General features: G+C 56.6%; 1 protein-coding gene across 2 annotated transcripts in view; it reads left to right on the forward strand.

The window, feature by feature from the left end:
* Positions 1–641: 641 nt before the first annotated feature.
* The window catches only part of RARB (retinoic acid receptor beta), a 36052-nt gene continuing 23038 nt past the window's right edge, over positions 642–13655 (forward strand). Inside the window, exons 1-2 of one of the 2 annotated variants that reach the window (XM_089911234.1) lie at positions 642–1001; positions 8302–8478. In XM_089911234.1, coding sequence (XP_089767360.1) covers positions 732–1001; positions 8302–8478 — 447 coding nt within the window. In that variant the 5' untranslated portion in view covers positions 642–731. The remainder of the gene's footprint in view (positions 1002–8301; positions 8479–13655) is intronic. The other variant, XM_022554701.2, reaches the window with a different exon arrangement.

Genomic DNA, 13655 nt, shown 5'->3' on the forward strand with positions numbered 1-13655 from the left:
GAGTTCTGAGTGCCCCTCGAATCTGGGTCATCTGAGAGGCTGTGCTGTGGGACGACCACCCAGCATGGAGGCCAAGACCATGCCCATGAGGTCCAGGGCCAGACAAAGTGTGGGGATGAGGGCTGCGGGCAGATAAAGGATGAATGAATGAACAGCTTTCCAGGCTGAGGGCTCATGATGCATAGATTATTACTTTTTAAAACTGTAAGTAATAAAAGACTATATGACTAATACAGAAAGTTTAGGAAGCAGAAAAACATGAAGGGACAACACCCCAAATCCCGTCCCCTTGGAGATGAATTTCTTCGAAAGTGCCAGTTAAGGGAATTCTCTGTGCTCTCACTGCTGAGGGCCCAGGGTCGATCCCTGGTGGGGGAACTAAAATCCCACAAGCTGGGCCAAAAAAAAAAAAAAAAAAAGGTGCCAGTTAATTCAGAAAACTGAAAAGCAAAAAAATGAACCAAAAGGCCCAGCTAGGAATCCCTGTCTCCATTCTGGGACGTGTCTCCCAGGAAAAAGGGGCTTCCCTGTAGCGCCTTTCAGGCCATCCCCTCTGGAACTGCGGGGAACCTGCCCGGAAAAATTCTTCCAGGAACGAGTCCAGATAGGAAGTTCCCTCCGAACAAACAGGCTCTAGGCCCTCTGGGTGAGCTGAGCTCTCCTTAGGAACCAGCTGGCGGCTGCAGCGCAGACAGACAAGTCCCCCGGCAGCCACCCCCTCGCCTCGGGAGATGTGCTGGTCGTATCTCCTCCCCCCGACCCCCATCCCTTCTCAGGCAGCATCGGGTAGCGCAGCCCTGGCCACGAATGACCCTGGTCTGTCTGCTCTCTCGTCTGCAGCGGTCAGGAATGACAGAAACAAGAAAAAGAAGGAGCCTTCGAAGCAGGAATGCACGGAGAGCTACGAAATGACGGCCGAGCTGGACGATCTCACGGAGAAGATCCGGAAAGCCCACCAGGAAACCTTCCCCTCGCTCTGCCAGCTGGGCAAGTACACCACGGTGAGAGGCCCCGCCCACCCCGCCGCGCACGCGCACTCGCACTCGCACGCAGACGCACGTGCGCACGCTCCCCGCCCCCACCCTGGCAGGCCCGGGCAGAGGAAGGAGACGCCGCGGCCGGTCCTCCGGGCTGGCGTCGCAGCAGCCGCCGAGTAGGGTGGGCGTTTCCTCCCGCTTGGTCAGGATGTACAGGTTGGGCACGTGCGAGGCTCCGGGCCAGGGTGAGTGAGACGTGGCTGCTGCTCGCGGGGACCCACAGCCACGTGAAGGGGCTGAGGAGGGCCAGGGAGGCGGCCGGGGGTCCCGGCGGCGGACGCCGGTGCAGAGCCTAGCGGGGACAGAGGGCCGGGCTGAGCCTTTCACGGTCCCCGCTCCAGCTGGAAGAGCCCACCCGGGGGACTGGGCCTCCCCCGCCACAGAAGGTCTGGGGGAGGGGGGGGGTGGGGGAAGGGGCGGCTGGGAAGGCGAAGGGTCACCGAGCTGGGAGGTCCCCCTCTGCTCCCTGTGCTCCCCTGGGAATGGCCTCGCTGAGGGAGAGGTGAAGAGAAGGGGGTGGGGGACAGGTGAGGTCACAAGGCAGGAGGCCTTGTCGGCTGGTCTGGATGTGCTGGTGGAGATGTCTTTAGGTACTTGAATTTTTTAGTGGCTTTTGCATGTGTTTTGTGCGCTGACGTGTATTCCCAGCATGCGGCATTCAATAATATTTGTCGACTGAATGAGTGAGTGCAACTAGAATGTTGTTTTGGCCTCTTTAGTGGCTCACGTTGCCCGTCCAAGATGCTGGTAGACGCGCTTTTTAAAAATCCAAGCATTGCAGTGTTTGCTGGTTTGATTGAGACGTGCTAGAAAAAGAATAGTAGGGAAGGTCATGGGGATAAAAAGGTGAAATGATGATGCGGGTGGGGCCTAAGAACAGCAAGTGGGGCACCGAGGCTGCACGGTGGGTGGCACCAGCTTATAAAGAGCTGGCGCTGAACTTAGCCGCAAGTCCCCTGGCTGAGCTGCCCGGAGAAGAAGAACCTAGAGCTTGCTCCCCAGTCCTCCGCCAGCTTACAAAGCACCTGGCAGCTATTAAAATGCAGGTTCTGGTTCAGCACGTGTGGGCGGGCGTTGCTCACAGGCTCCCAGGTGCTGCTGGTCTGCAGACCACACTCTGAGTAGCAAAGGCCACGAGCGTACTTCGAGTAGCGAGGCCCAGGACGATTTTCTGGGCCCCCAGGCCCTGGTGTCAGGGACAAGGAGAGACGCTGGCCAGTCTGTGAAGCTCCTGGCCTGGCCTGCTGTTGACTCAGCGGACGAGTCCCCTTTGCGCACAGGGGCGCCACCCAGCCCAGAGCAGACACAGGACGGGGCAGCTTCGGGAGCCTTGAGGTCGGCCTGCGAGGGAAGGCAGGCCCGGAGACCTGGGTGGCGGGTGACGCCGTGAGTCAGGAGCAGGGGTGCTAGGAGTGAATGTGGTTTAAATCCTGCTCTGCCGCCAACCAGCCGTGCGACCGTGTGCACGTTACTTCACTTCCCTTGGCCTCGTTTTTGAATTTCAGTCTGAAGTGGTGGAGAGAAGTCGGCAGTTTGTGATCAGGAGTCTTTATTGTTGTTACGGTCATCATTATTACAGCCAGTACTCACTGAGCGTTTCCTCCGTACCAGAGGCCGCGCTACGTACTCTCGCTGTGTGAATTCTTTTACTCCTTACGGAGGCAACGCGAGGCGGGTGCAGCGCCCCGTATGACAGAGGAATAAGTCACTTTCCCCACGCCCCGTAGCCAGCGGGTGTCCTTGGACGTGGGCAGTCTGACTCCGGGGCAGCTCTTCTAACCCCACACGGCACACCGTGTCTCAGGAGGGTGGGTGACAAGGCAGGGTGGAGACGGGGGACACCAGGCGTCTAGCTAGGAGGACGGGGCTGTTACCCAGGGATAAATCAACTTTCCCTCCAGAAGACAGAGTAAAAGAGAACAGTCCCAGCAGGGAGGGCTTCCTGGAGGTGGAAACTTGTAAGCTAGGTCCCGCGGTGAGAGACACCCCGTGGGGTCATTTGCTGCCCTCCGGGGGCCCCGGCCCTCTTCCCCGGGTTGGGGTGTCAGGGTGGCCTCGTCCGTGCCCCAGGCTCTGCCTCACCTGGTCACCAGGTGAAGTGGCCGCCACTCTGGTCTGGAGGAGGGCAGGGCAAACACAAGTACACACGCCCTGGTGCAGCCTGGGACCAAAGCGCCCCCTTGGGACCGTCGTCCCTCTGCAGGTCAGCACAGCCAGGGACTTTGGTCAGCCTCTCTGGGCCCTTCCCCACCTTCCCTCCCCCAGGCCTCCTGGCGGAATCCGAGAGCCTCTGCTTCTGGATTCTCTTTGTGCCAGAGGTCTGATTTCACCTGCTTCCAGGCCAGTGGGGCCGCTGCCCCGCCTCTGTTAGGGCCCTGCCGGCATCCCGCATCCCTGTGGCTCATCCTGCAGCCCCACGACGCTGCCTCGAGGCTTTTTGTGCCTTTGGGGCAGCGTGCTTCACACGGTGGGGGGCAGAGGGGGGCAGGGTCGACACTCCTGGGAGCAGCCCCGGCCTGACGGCTCCCAAAGCTCTCCAACAAGGTGGAGCCCGGTGCCCACGGCCCTGCCCCAGTCCTCTCCCAGTGCTTCCCAGGACCTCTGCCCACATAAACTGCTCGCGTTGGAATCCTAGTCTCAGGGTCTGCTTCCAGCCCCAGGCAGGGGCTTCCCGGAGAGCCACTAGCGCCCCTTCCCTGCCCCCTCGGTCCCCAGTGAGGGCCCTTAGTCCTAAGCGCTTTGCAGGGGCTTTCTGCGCCTCTTTGGATCCAGCAGGGAAAGTGGCTGTACCTGTCCCGTCTCCAGGAGACGATCCCTAACCACGGGGTGGCCTGACGCCCTGCAGGCACTGCTGCTTCCTCCAGCCCTTCTCTCTGTGCACAGATCTAGCTCTGTTTTTATTGTAAGCAGCTCGCAGTCCTTTCGGGAAGTAGGCGCAGGTGTAAACAAAGAGCAGCAGCCATGACACATCCTTTGCAGGCACTTGGCCATGGGGGCGAGCGCTTTCCATAAGGAGCTTGTCCACGTGCAGCTGCTTCCACTGCGAGGGGACTTCGGTGCCTTTGCCCGGCTGGCATCCCTGTCAGGTGGCTTTGGAATAAATGGGCAGGGAGGAATTAGAAAGGCAGCTAGCTGCCCGCCTACAGATCGTTGAAAGAGTAGCTCCTTTTTCTTCCTGATTAGGGTTGATTTGGGACCCTGGTCAGGACCCAGGAACGGGAGGGGAGGGCAGGAAGCTGGCACCCACCCCCCACGCCTGGGCCTGGACAGGATGCTCACCTGCAGGCTCAGCGCCGGGCTCTTTGGCAAGGCTTCTGACCAGTGACCTTCCTGAAAAGCAAGGGGGCAAGGGGGGACTCTGGGGACCAGGGTGGGGCTGTGGACGATGCAGTCTCCAAAGAGTACACAGCCCAGCTCTGGGGGTGTTTACTCTTCTTCCTCGGCGACCATGACCCTGGCATCCAGGCTTTAGGGCTTTCTAGGCCCAGGTTCACATCTTGCCTGTGATGCTTGGGAGCTCCGTGACCTTGGCGTCGTCGCTGGAGCCCAGCTCGTCATCTGTGTAATGGGAGTCGGAGCTGTGACTCCCTGGTGGGGCTGCCGGGGAGGGTAGATGAGGGAAGCATACCAGCGCGCCCTGTACTGTTTCTGGCCCAGACACATGCAGAACGGGCAGGTCTCCTCCTCCCGACTCTGTATGAACGCTTAGTCAGTTTTTGGAGCCACATGCCCAGTCCTGGCAGCGTTAAGTGTGGCTAGGACAGCAAGGCAGTCTCCCGGGGGCACGGCCCAGCCTGGGCTGTCTGCTCCCGCTTCCCACCATGTGCGGCTGTGCACCCCCTCACAGGCCCTGCGGGACACGGGCTGCCCTCCGAGGGCTCGGGAGGTGGGGCTGTGGAGACGTGAGGAGCCCTTAATCCACCCAAAGGATCACGAAGCCACCCCGAATCTAGCATGTGGAACGCTGGACACCCTCCATCTTGCAGCTGGTGCCCCCAGGCCACACCCTGCCCTCCACCAAGGCCCCTGCATTCTGAGACCCCCTGGCTGTCCAGAGGGGCCCCTCCAGCTCCTGTCCTGGCCCAGGTGTCTTGGGGGGGAGGGGTCCAGGAGCACCCCTGAAACATTAGCTTCAGGGAAGTCCTGCACCGTCTCCCTCGCTTCTAGCCAGACGTCCAGGAAACACTTGGGGGCCCTCAGAGCCCCGCCCCTGCCCCACCCCTGTCTCTCCCCCTCGGTGGCAGGGCGGTTGCCACATGGTTAGAAGCGTGTGTGTTGGGGCCTCTGTGTGTCGTCTTCCTGCGGATGGACATGCCCAGCTGGCAGTTGGCGTGTGTCTGTGGACCCCGGACGCCAGCCCGCGCATCACGTCCTCGTCCTGGCGATGCCGAGCACCTTTCAGCCTCTGGGGTTTCTCACCAGGGGACGGGCTTCCGGAGACAAAGTTCAGGCCGTGCGGTGCCCCGAGAGGGTGGGCCCAGGGCCGCAGCACGAGCTGCCTCTGCGCTGGCCGGTGGGCACTGACGCAGCTGCCAGGTGCGGGTGTCCTGAGGACTAGAGGGAGTTCCTCATACAGCGCTTAGAGCAGGGCCTGGCTCCCGGTGAGCCCCAGAGGAGGGCTTGTTCCAGGAGGAGCATGCCCAGTAGACGCCGGGAGCATTCTACAGGTGGAGCTTGAAAGGACATCAGCTTCTCAGGACGGTCGGCGGGCAGAGACTCTGGACCCGGGCCCCCGGTGTTCCAGCCACCCCTGGGAACCTTAGCTCCTCGTTCCTTTTAAGAGTTTCTGCGTTTCCTCCTTGGCTGAGAAGGACAAGCAGCCCTGGCTGAAGCACTGTAGTGCCTGCAGCTGCCACAGACGGGCTTAAAGACACCGCGATTCCACCTCCATTTACGGGCCTCGTTCTGAAAGTAGCCGGTCAGAGAAGCGCACGGCAGCGGGAAGGGGTCCGTTTGCTTGACCAAAGTGGCCCTTTAACTGGATCTCGTGGTGGGGTTGGGCTTCACCGGTGCTCAGGGGGGCCGGGGGGCAGCGGCTGCCTCTGCCCCTCTGCTGTGTTCCGCTCCCCTGAGCTGCCGGCGAGGCCCCTCCCAGCCCGAGCCTTTCCCTTTCTCCCCCTCCCCTGGTTTCGGGATCGGCCCCCACCCAGGGCCCCCCTAACCGCCTTCACTCCCCCCAGACGGGCCGAGCTCTGCACTGTCTGCGCTGGAGGATAGTGTATAAGCCATTAAGCTCATGCCGTGTGAGTCCAGCAACCAGAATGATAAGACGCCAGGTTATTCTGTGTTTTCTCAACTGCCTCTTCCCTTCGGTTTGCATGGTGGTGAGTTAGATTCACATGCCGTTAAGACGGCTGTGCATTATTTTTAATAGAAGGATGGCGGGCCCGGTGCGTGATGAAGTCTCCTCGTACGAGGCTGATGGAGGCTCCGTTCACACGTGCTGGGCCGGGCAGTGGATTGGCGCTGCGGTGACATGACTTCCTGCTGTCTGCTCACCTCTGTGCCCCTCCCCTCCCGCGTCATCTTCCCACAAACCAGGCGAGCCGACGATTACGTTGAATTACAGACGCAGTGGCCACATGCTTGGGCTCAAGCTCCTCCGGGTGCGCTGTGTCCCCAGGTCCTTGGGGACGGATGGGGTGAAGTGACGGGCAGGACGCTGGCCTTTCCCGCAGGAGCGCCAGGGGGCAGCCAGCCTCCACCTGTTTTATGGCCTCTGTGCCACCCCCTATGCAAACTTCCCTTTCAGCTTCCCCGCCAACCTTAAAAACACAGGTCAGGGATTCCCTGGTGGCGCAGTGGTTGAGAGTCCGCCTGCCGATGCAGGGGACACGGGTTCGTGCCCTGGTCCAGGAAGATCCCACATGCCGCGGAGCGGCTGGGCCCGTGAGCCATGGCCGCTGAGCCTGCGCGTCCGGAGCCTGTGCTCCGCAACGGGAGAGGCCACAACAGTGGGAGGCCCGCGTACCGCAAAAATAAAAAAACAAGAAAAACACAGCTCGTTTTATAGACTACGTGGATGTGTCCCCGGGTGTCAGGGGCCCAAGCGCCAGCCTCGACCTTGCCAGTTGCTGCACGTCTGGCGCCCCCCGGGGCCGCCAGAGGCCCCGGCCCAGGGCAGCCTCGTCCTCGCATGGTGGTTGCCCTGAGACATCCTACACGGGCGTGGACTCATGGAAGCCTCATTCACTCACTCATTCACTCAACAAACGTTTTGAGCCCCTGCTGTGTACCGGGCGCTGTTCTGGACACTGAGGACGCGGCAGTGACAGTGAGGCAGGAAGTAAATGAGAGTGTGCGTCGGGGGCTGCGGACTGGGACCGCAGAGCAGGTGTGGGGTCCACAGAGTCGTCGGGCGGGGGCTCAGGTTTGCCCAGCCGGGAAGGAATGAACAGTGCATCTGCGGGCAGAGCAGGCCGGGGAGAGGGGCGCGCCCGCGGGTCCGGGGACAGCAGGGCCCTGTGGAGCCGGGGGAGACGCGAGAGAGCGGGCCGGCCTTGCAGGCTGCGGAGAGGACTCTGCCTTTCCGTCTGCGTGAGGTGAGAGATCATTGCCGATGTTGAGCAGCACAGTGACTTGCTCTGACTTGCGTTTTTGAAGGATCCCTTTATTCCTCTGGTAAAAGAACAGACTGTGCGGAGGCCAGGGTAGAGTGAGGGCGACCCATGAGGAGCTGTCGCAGTAATCCAGGCAGGAGGCGTTGGTGGCCGTGGGGGCGAGCCCCCTTCTCTACATTGTGACCGTTCTTTGGGTGGAGAATGGGAAGCTCTCACACCTAAACCATCTCAAGCTGTAACTGAACGTTAGTTAGAATTCTTCCTGTTGCAGGTGATAGAAACCAAACTCAAACCGACTTAGACTAAAAAATAAAATCCTGGTGTGGGTCAGGCGTGGTTGGATCCAGCATCTCAGGAAGGGCCTCTCTTCCTACGGTTCGTCTCGGCTCTCCTGAGGTGGCAGAGCCACTAGTCCATCCAGGTTACAAGTGGTGGCTTCTCCCCCGTTTGCTTCATTTACTAGCTGGAGTGGTCGCTGAACAGAGGTTCCCGCATCTGTTAGTTGATTATCCAGCAGCACAGGGATAAGATTTTGAGCATTTTTTAAAAATGACGCTAAGCTAAAAGGTCACCTCTCCCCCACCTTCCGGAGGCTCCCTGTGAAGAGTGAATTGTCAGCACGTTCGATGGGAAACGTGTTCGGTCCCCTGCCTTCCACTTGGCTTCCCACAACTACCCCTGACGGTGTTTTCTCTCCTTCGTAGAATTCCAGTGCCGACCATCGAGTTCGACTGGATCTGGGCCTCTGGGACAAATTCAGTGAACTGGCTACCAAGTGCATTATTAAGATCGTGGAGTTTGCTAAACGTCTGCCAGGCTTCACTGGCTTGACCATCGCAGACCAAATCACCCTGTTGAAGGCGGCCTGTTTGGACATCCTGGTATGTGGCCTGAGCCCGCCATCGGGGTGGGCAGGGAGGAGGGGTTGAGGCACCCTGGATCCCTAGCCTCTCCTTCTGCTGCCCAATGGCCAGAGGTGTCCCCGGAGCTGGACAGAAGCTTCGTATTCTCTCCCCAGTGTGGGCGCCTCTCTGTGTGGCCTGGGAAAGGGCCCCAAAACCCTTCAGTGCCACACTGTGGCTCCAGGGCCCTGGAGGGGTGAGGCCCATCCCAGCCCGGCCTCTGCAGGCCCCGGCCCCAGTGCCAGTGTCGTCGAGCAGGGAAGCCCTAGAGGTGGCAGGGGCGTGTCCCGCCTGGGGAAGTGTGTGCTGGGCCTCTGGAGGAGGTGGGGGGCAGCCCCCAGGGATGCGTCACAATGTAGGGAAGGTAAGATGAGGTTTTGAGGTGCTTTAAAAGCGTAGGTTTTTCTTTTTATTACGTCTTTCATAGCTTTGGGTATAAACAGTTCTGCAAAGCAAATACAGTAACTGTAACTAGACACACGCACACACGCCTCCCACAATCCCTCTCGGGAGGAGGGGGGCTCAGGATGGGGCAGTTGTGCAGGAAGCTCGAATGTTTGTGTCTTTTCACCAGGAGCCGGATCTTAGGAGGAGTGGTAACGGTTACTCTGTAACCTACAGGGGCCGGGGGTCACGAGAGTATCTATGATACTTTTCTTCTCATGAAATCAGAGGGTCTTGGATGGACCTAGGAACATTCAGAAAAGATGAAACATCAGAGCAGCATTAATCTGTCACATACGGGGACTGCCCTGGTGGTCCAGTGGTTAGGACTCTGCGCTTCCACTGCAGGGGGCACGGGTTCCATCCGTGCTCGGGGAGCTGAGATCCTGCAAGCCACACGGCCAAAAACCCAAAATCTGTCACATACCCACACGCTGTCGAGTTTGCAAACCTCAGCTCATCTGAGCCGCACGTGACAGAGTGGGCCGGGGGTGGAGACCCAGCCCGTTTTACAGGAGGAGCTGCAGACCAGGTGAGTCACCTGAGTGCTGGGTCGCACGCCAGCGGCGTGAGAGGCATTGCAGCTCTGAGGCCCTAGAAGCACAAGCGGGGGCTGGGCCTGGGGACAGAGCCTGCCCGGCCCCCTGGGTGAGGGGCAGCTTGCCTGTGGGTCACGATGTAGGGATGAGTTCTGGGGGCAGTGAACAACAGGGCGCCGGTGTGTCCTCACAAGTGCCGAGCGTGAGGCGCTCAGCCCAGTTTCGCCTGAGCCGCTGGACGCTGCCACGTGGCGGCACTGCAACCATGGGGTCCTGACCCTGTGCCGCATGGCCACTGCGGGGCCTGGGACCTCCCGACTCTCTGGCTTTGGCCTGTGCCTGCTTCTTGGTCCTCCTTTTGTCTGGTTGCCAGGTGGCGGCCATTTGTGATTCCCTCCCCTGCCACCCTTCGGGAAAGGACGGGTGAGAGGATGCTCTGAGGTCCTCGGGGTGGGGAGGGCCTTCTTGCCACAGCGGCAGGTGCTCAGGGATCAGGGCCCCCCCCCGGGCCCCAGCAGCCGTCTCCCCGCATCTCACACTGACTCGGAACCCGGCAGTTCTCCTCCCTTTGCCCTCGGGGGACTTGGGAAGGACAGGAGCCACTTTCCGTGACCCCTCCTGGCCTCAGTGTACCCGTGTGTAAGATAGGAATGCGAGTCAACCAGGGGAGGCCCTTCTGCGGGCTCACACGGCCCTGGTGGAGCGTGGATCAGGTGGGGGGCTCGGCAGTGAAAGCAGGGACGGGGTCGGCAGGGCACGCAGGGCGGAGTCCAGGCTCTGGGCCGGCTGTCGGGAGACCTTTCCACTGCTCCCACTGGCCTTTCGGGGTGCAGTGTGGGGTTGGCGTGCAGAGGGGAGAAGCCCTAGTGGGGGCAGGGCAGGATCTCCAGTCAGACGACACAGGCAGAAGGAATACTTATTTGGCCCCAGACAAGTTCATGTCCAAAAATTTCTAGCAAAAGCACAAGATCCTGAAAAACACACAACGTCAAAGAGCATCTCTTGAGTGAGGATATCAACTGGCTGACGGTAGAGGCGGCTTCTCAGCGAAGCCACTGGTGTGTGGCGGGAGTGGGCCCGCGAGGCGCAAGGATGGGCACACACGGGCTGCAGCTGTTCTCAGCCCCTAGGAAGGAGAGTCCCGGGGCACCAGGCCTGGCCGCGTGCTGCCCCCGTGGCCACCAGCGCCTGTGCTGTGTCTCCTGCAGGACAGGCCGAGGAGGCCTGGGCGGGGGTGGGTCTGGTTGACAGTCCCGAGGAGTCCGCCCGCACTCCCCTCCGCCATCCACCCGCGCCTCGCTCCTGGCCACGCAGCGGTGACTGCCCTGCCTGGTTTCCAGCACCATCTGCGGCTCTGGGGCCCCGCTAGGGAGGGCTGTTCCTGCGTGAACCTGTCCCCCCAGGGACTCAGTGGAGACAGGACCCCGGCCTGAGAGGGGCCAGCTCTGCTCTCGGAGGCCCAGCTGCCTGTGCCGTTGCAGGATCCAGGGTCCCTGTGAGAAAAGCCACGGCCTGCTGGCCTCAGGGTACTGAGCCGTCCCTGCAAGATGGGCGTGCTGGGACCGGACTCCCGGGCTCACACACTGGCTCTGCCTCTCCGAGCAGCCCCGCTGAAGTGGGTGTGACGGTAGCTCCTCCCCAGTAAGAGACAATGGATGGGGTTAGTGCACGGGAAGCACTTGGCTCAGTACCTGGCACTTAGGAAGAGCTCCTTTACCATAGCCGTCATCCTCCTTACCACCACCATCATCGCCGCTAAGCCCAGAGCGCCTCTGTGCACGTTCACGGACACGCGTGTCTGCACGTGTAGGTGTGCACACAGACGCCCACACGCTGCTGTCTGGAGCTGTGCTGGAGTGCAGCCAGTCTGAGTGCTGTGGTGTTAAAGGAAGTACGTGGTTTCAGACTTCGTGTTTAATAATACGAAATATCTCCTTGATGATTCTTTATGTTCTTAAAACAGTAGGTTGGATCTGTTAGGTTAACTAAAATATATTATTATTTTTTTTTTGATTTTTTATTTTATATTGGAGTACAGTTGACTTACCATGTGTTAGTCTCAGGTGTACAGCAAAGTGAGTCAGTTATGCATATACATCTATCCACTCTTTCTCAGATTCTTTTCCCATATAGGTCATTACAGAGTATTGAGTAGGGTTCCCTGTGCTCTACAGTAGGTCCTTGTTGATTATCTGTTTTATATATAGTAGTGTGTATATGTCAATCCCAAACTCCTACTAATTTATCCTTTCCCCCACCTTTCCTCTTTGGTAACCATAAGTTTGTTTTCGAAGTCTGTGAGTCTTGTTTCTGTTTTGTAAATAGGTTCATTTGTATCATTTTTTTTAGATTCCACATATGAGTGATATGATGTGATATTTGTCTTTTTCTGTGTGACTGGCTTCATTTAGTAAGTATAGTCTATAATCTCTAGGTGCATCATGTTGCTGCAGATGGCATTATTTCATTCCTTTTTCTGCTGAGTAATACTCCGTTGTATGTACGTACCACACCTTCTTTATCCATTCCTCTGTCGATGGACATTTAGGTTGTTTCCATGTGTTGGCTGCTGTAAGTGGTGCTGCTGTGAACACGGGGGCACATGCATCTTTTTGAACGATAGTTTTCTGAGGATATATACCTAGGAGTGGGGTTGCTGGATCATATGGCAGCTCTATTTTTAGTTTTTTAAGGAACCTCCATACTGTTCTCCATAGTGGCTGTATCAGTTTACATTTCCACCAACAATGCAAGAGGGTTCCCTTTTCTCCACAACCCCTCCAGCATTTATTGTTTGTAAACTTTTTCATGATGGCCGTTCTGATGGGTGTGAGATGATACCTCATTGTAATTTGATGTACATTTCTCTAATAATTAGCGATGTTGAGCATCTTTTCATGTGCTTTTTGGCCATCTGTATGTCTTTTTGAAGAAATATCTATTTAGGTTTTCTCATTTTTTTATTCTGTTGTTTTTTTGATATTGAGCTGCATGCGCTGTTTGTATATTTTGCAGATTAACCCCTTGTCGGTCACTTTGATTGCAAATGTTTTCTCCCATTCTGTGGGAGAAAATGGTTTTTTTTGTTTTGTTTATGGTTTCCTTTGCTGTGCAAAAGCTTTTAAATTTAGTTAGGTCCCATTTGTTTATTTTTGTTGTTATTTTCATTACACTAGGAAGTGGATCCAAAAAGATATTGCTGTCCAAGCATTTCTTCCAAGCGTGTTCTTCCTATGTTTTCCTCTAAGCGTTTTATAGTATCTGGTCTTACATTCAGGTCTTTAATCCATTTTGAGTTTATTTTTGTGTATGGGGTTAGGGAGTGTTCTAATTTCATTCTTTGACGTGTAGCTGTTCAGTTTTCCCAGCACCACTTATTGAAGAGACTGTCTTTTCTCCATCATATAGTCTTGCCTCCTTTGTCATAGATTAATTGACCATAGGAGCATGGGTTGATTTCTGTGCTTTCTATCCTGTTCCATTGATCTATATTGCTGTTTTTGGTGCCAGTACCATATTGTCTTGATTACTGTAGCTTTGTAGTACAGTCTGAGGACAGGGAGTCTGATTCTTCCAGCTCCATTTTTCTTTCTCAGGATTGCTTTGGGCATTCGGGGTCTTATGTGTTTCCATACAAATTTTAAGATTTTTTTGTTGTTGTTCTAATTCTGTGAAACATACCATTGGTAATTTAATAGCAATTGGGTTGAATCTGTAGATTGCCTTGGGTAGTATATTCATTTTGACAATATTGATTCTTCCAATCCAAGAACATGGTGTATCTTTCCACCTGTTTGTGTCATCTTCAGTTTTGTTCATCTGTGTCTTATTATTTTCAGGGTACAGGTCTTTTGCCTCCTTAGGTAGGTTTATTCCTAGGTATTTTATTCTTTTTTATTGCAACGATAAGTGGGATTGTTTCCTTAATTTCTATTTCTGATCTTCCATTCTTAAGAAATGCAAGAGATTTCTGTGTATTAATTTTGTATCCTGCAACTTTACCAGATTCATTGATAGGCTCTAGGAGTTTTCTGGTAACCTCTTTAGGATTTTTTATGTGTAGTATCATGTCATCAGCAAACAGTGACAGTTTAACTTTCTTTTCCAATGTGGATTCCTTTTATTTCTTTTTCTTCTCTGATAGCCATGGCTAGGACTTCCAAAACTATGTTG

This window comes from Delphinapterus leucas, chromosome 4, assembly GCF_059928025.1.
Source record: "Delphinapterus leucas isolate spDelLeu-1000000601 "Yukka" chromosome 4, BTC_Dleu_Yukka2, whole genome shotgun sequence".
Classification (NCBI taxonomy): domain Eukaryota; kingdom Metazoa; phylum Chordata; class Mammalia; order Artiodactyla; family Monodontidae; genus Delphinapterus; species Delphinapterus leucas.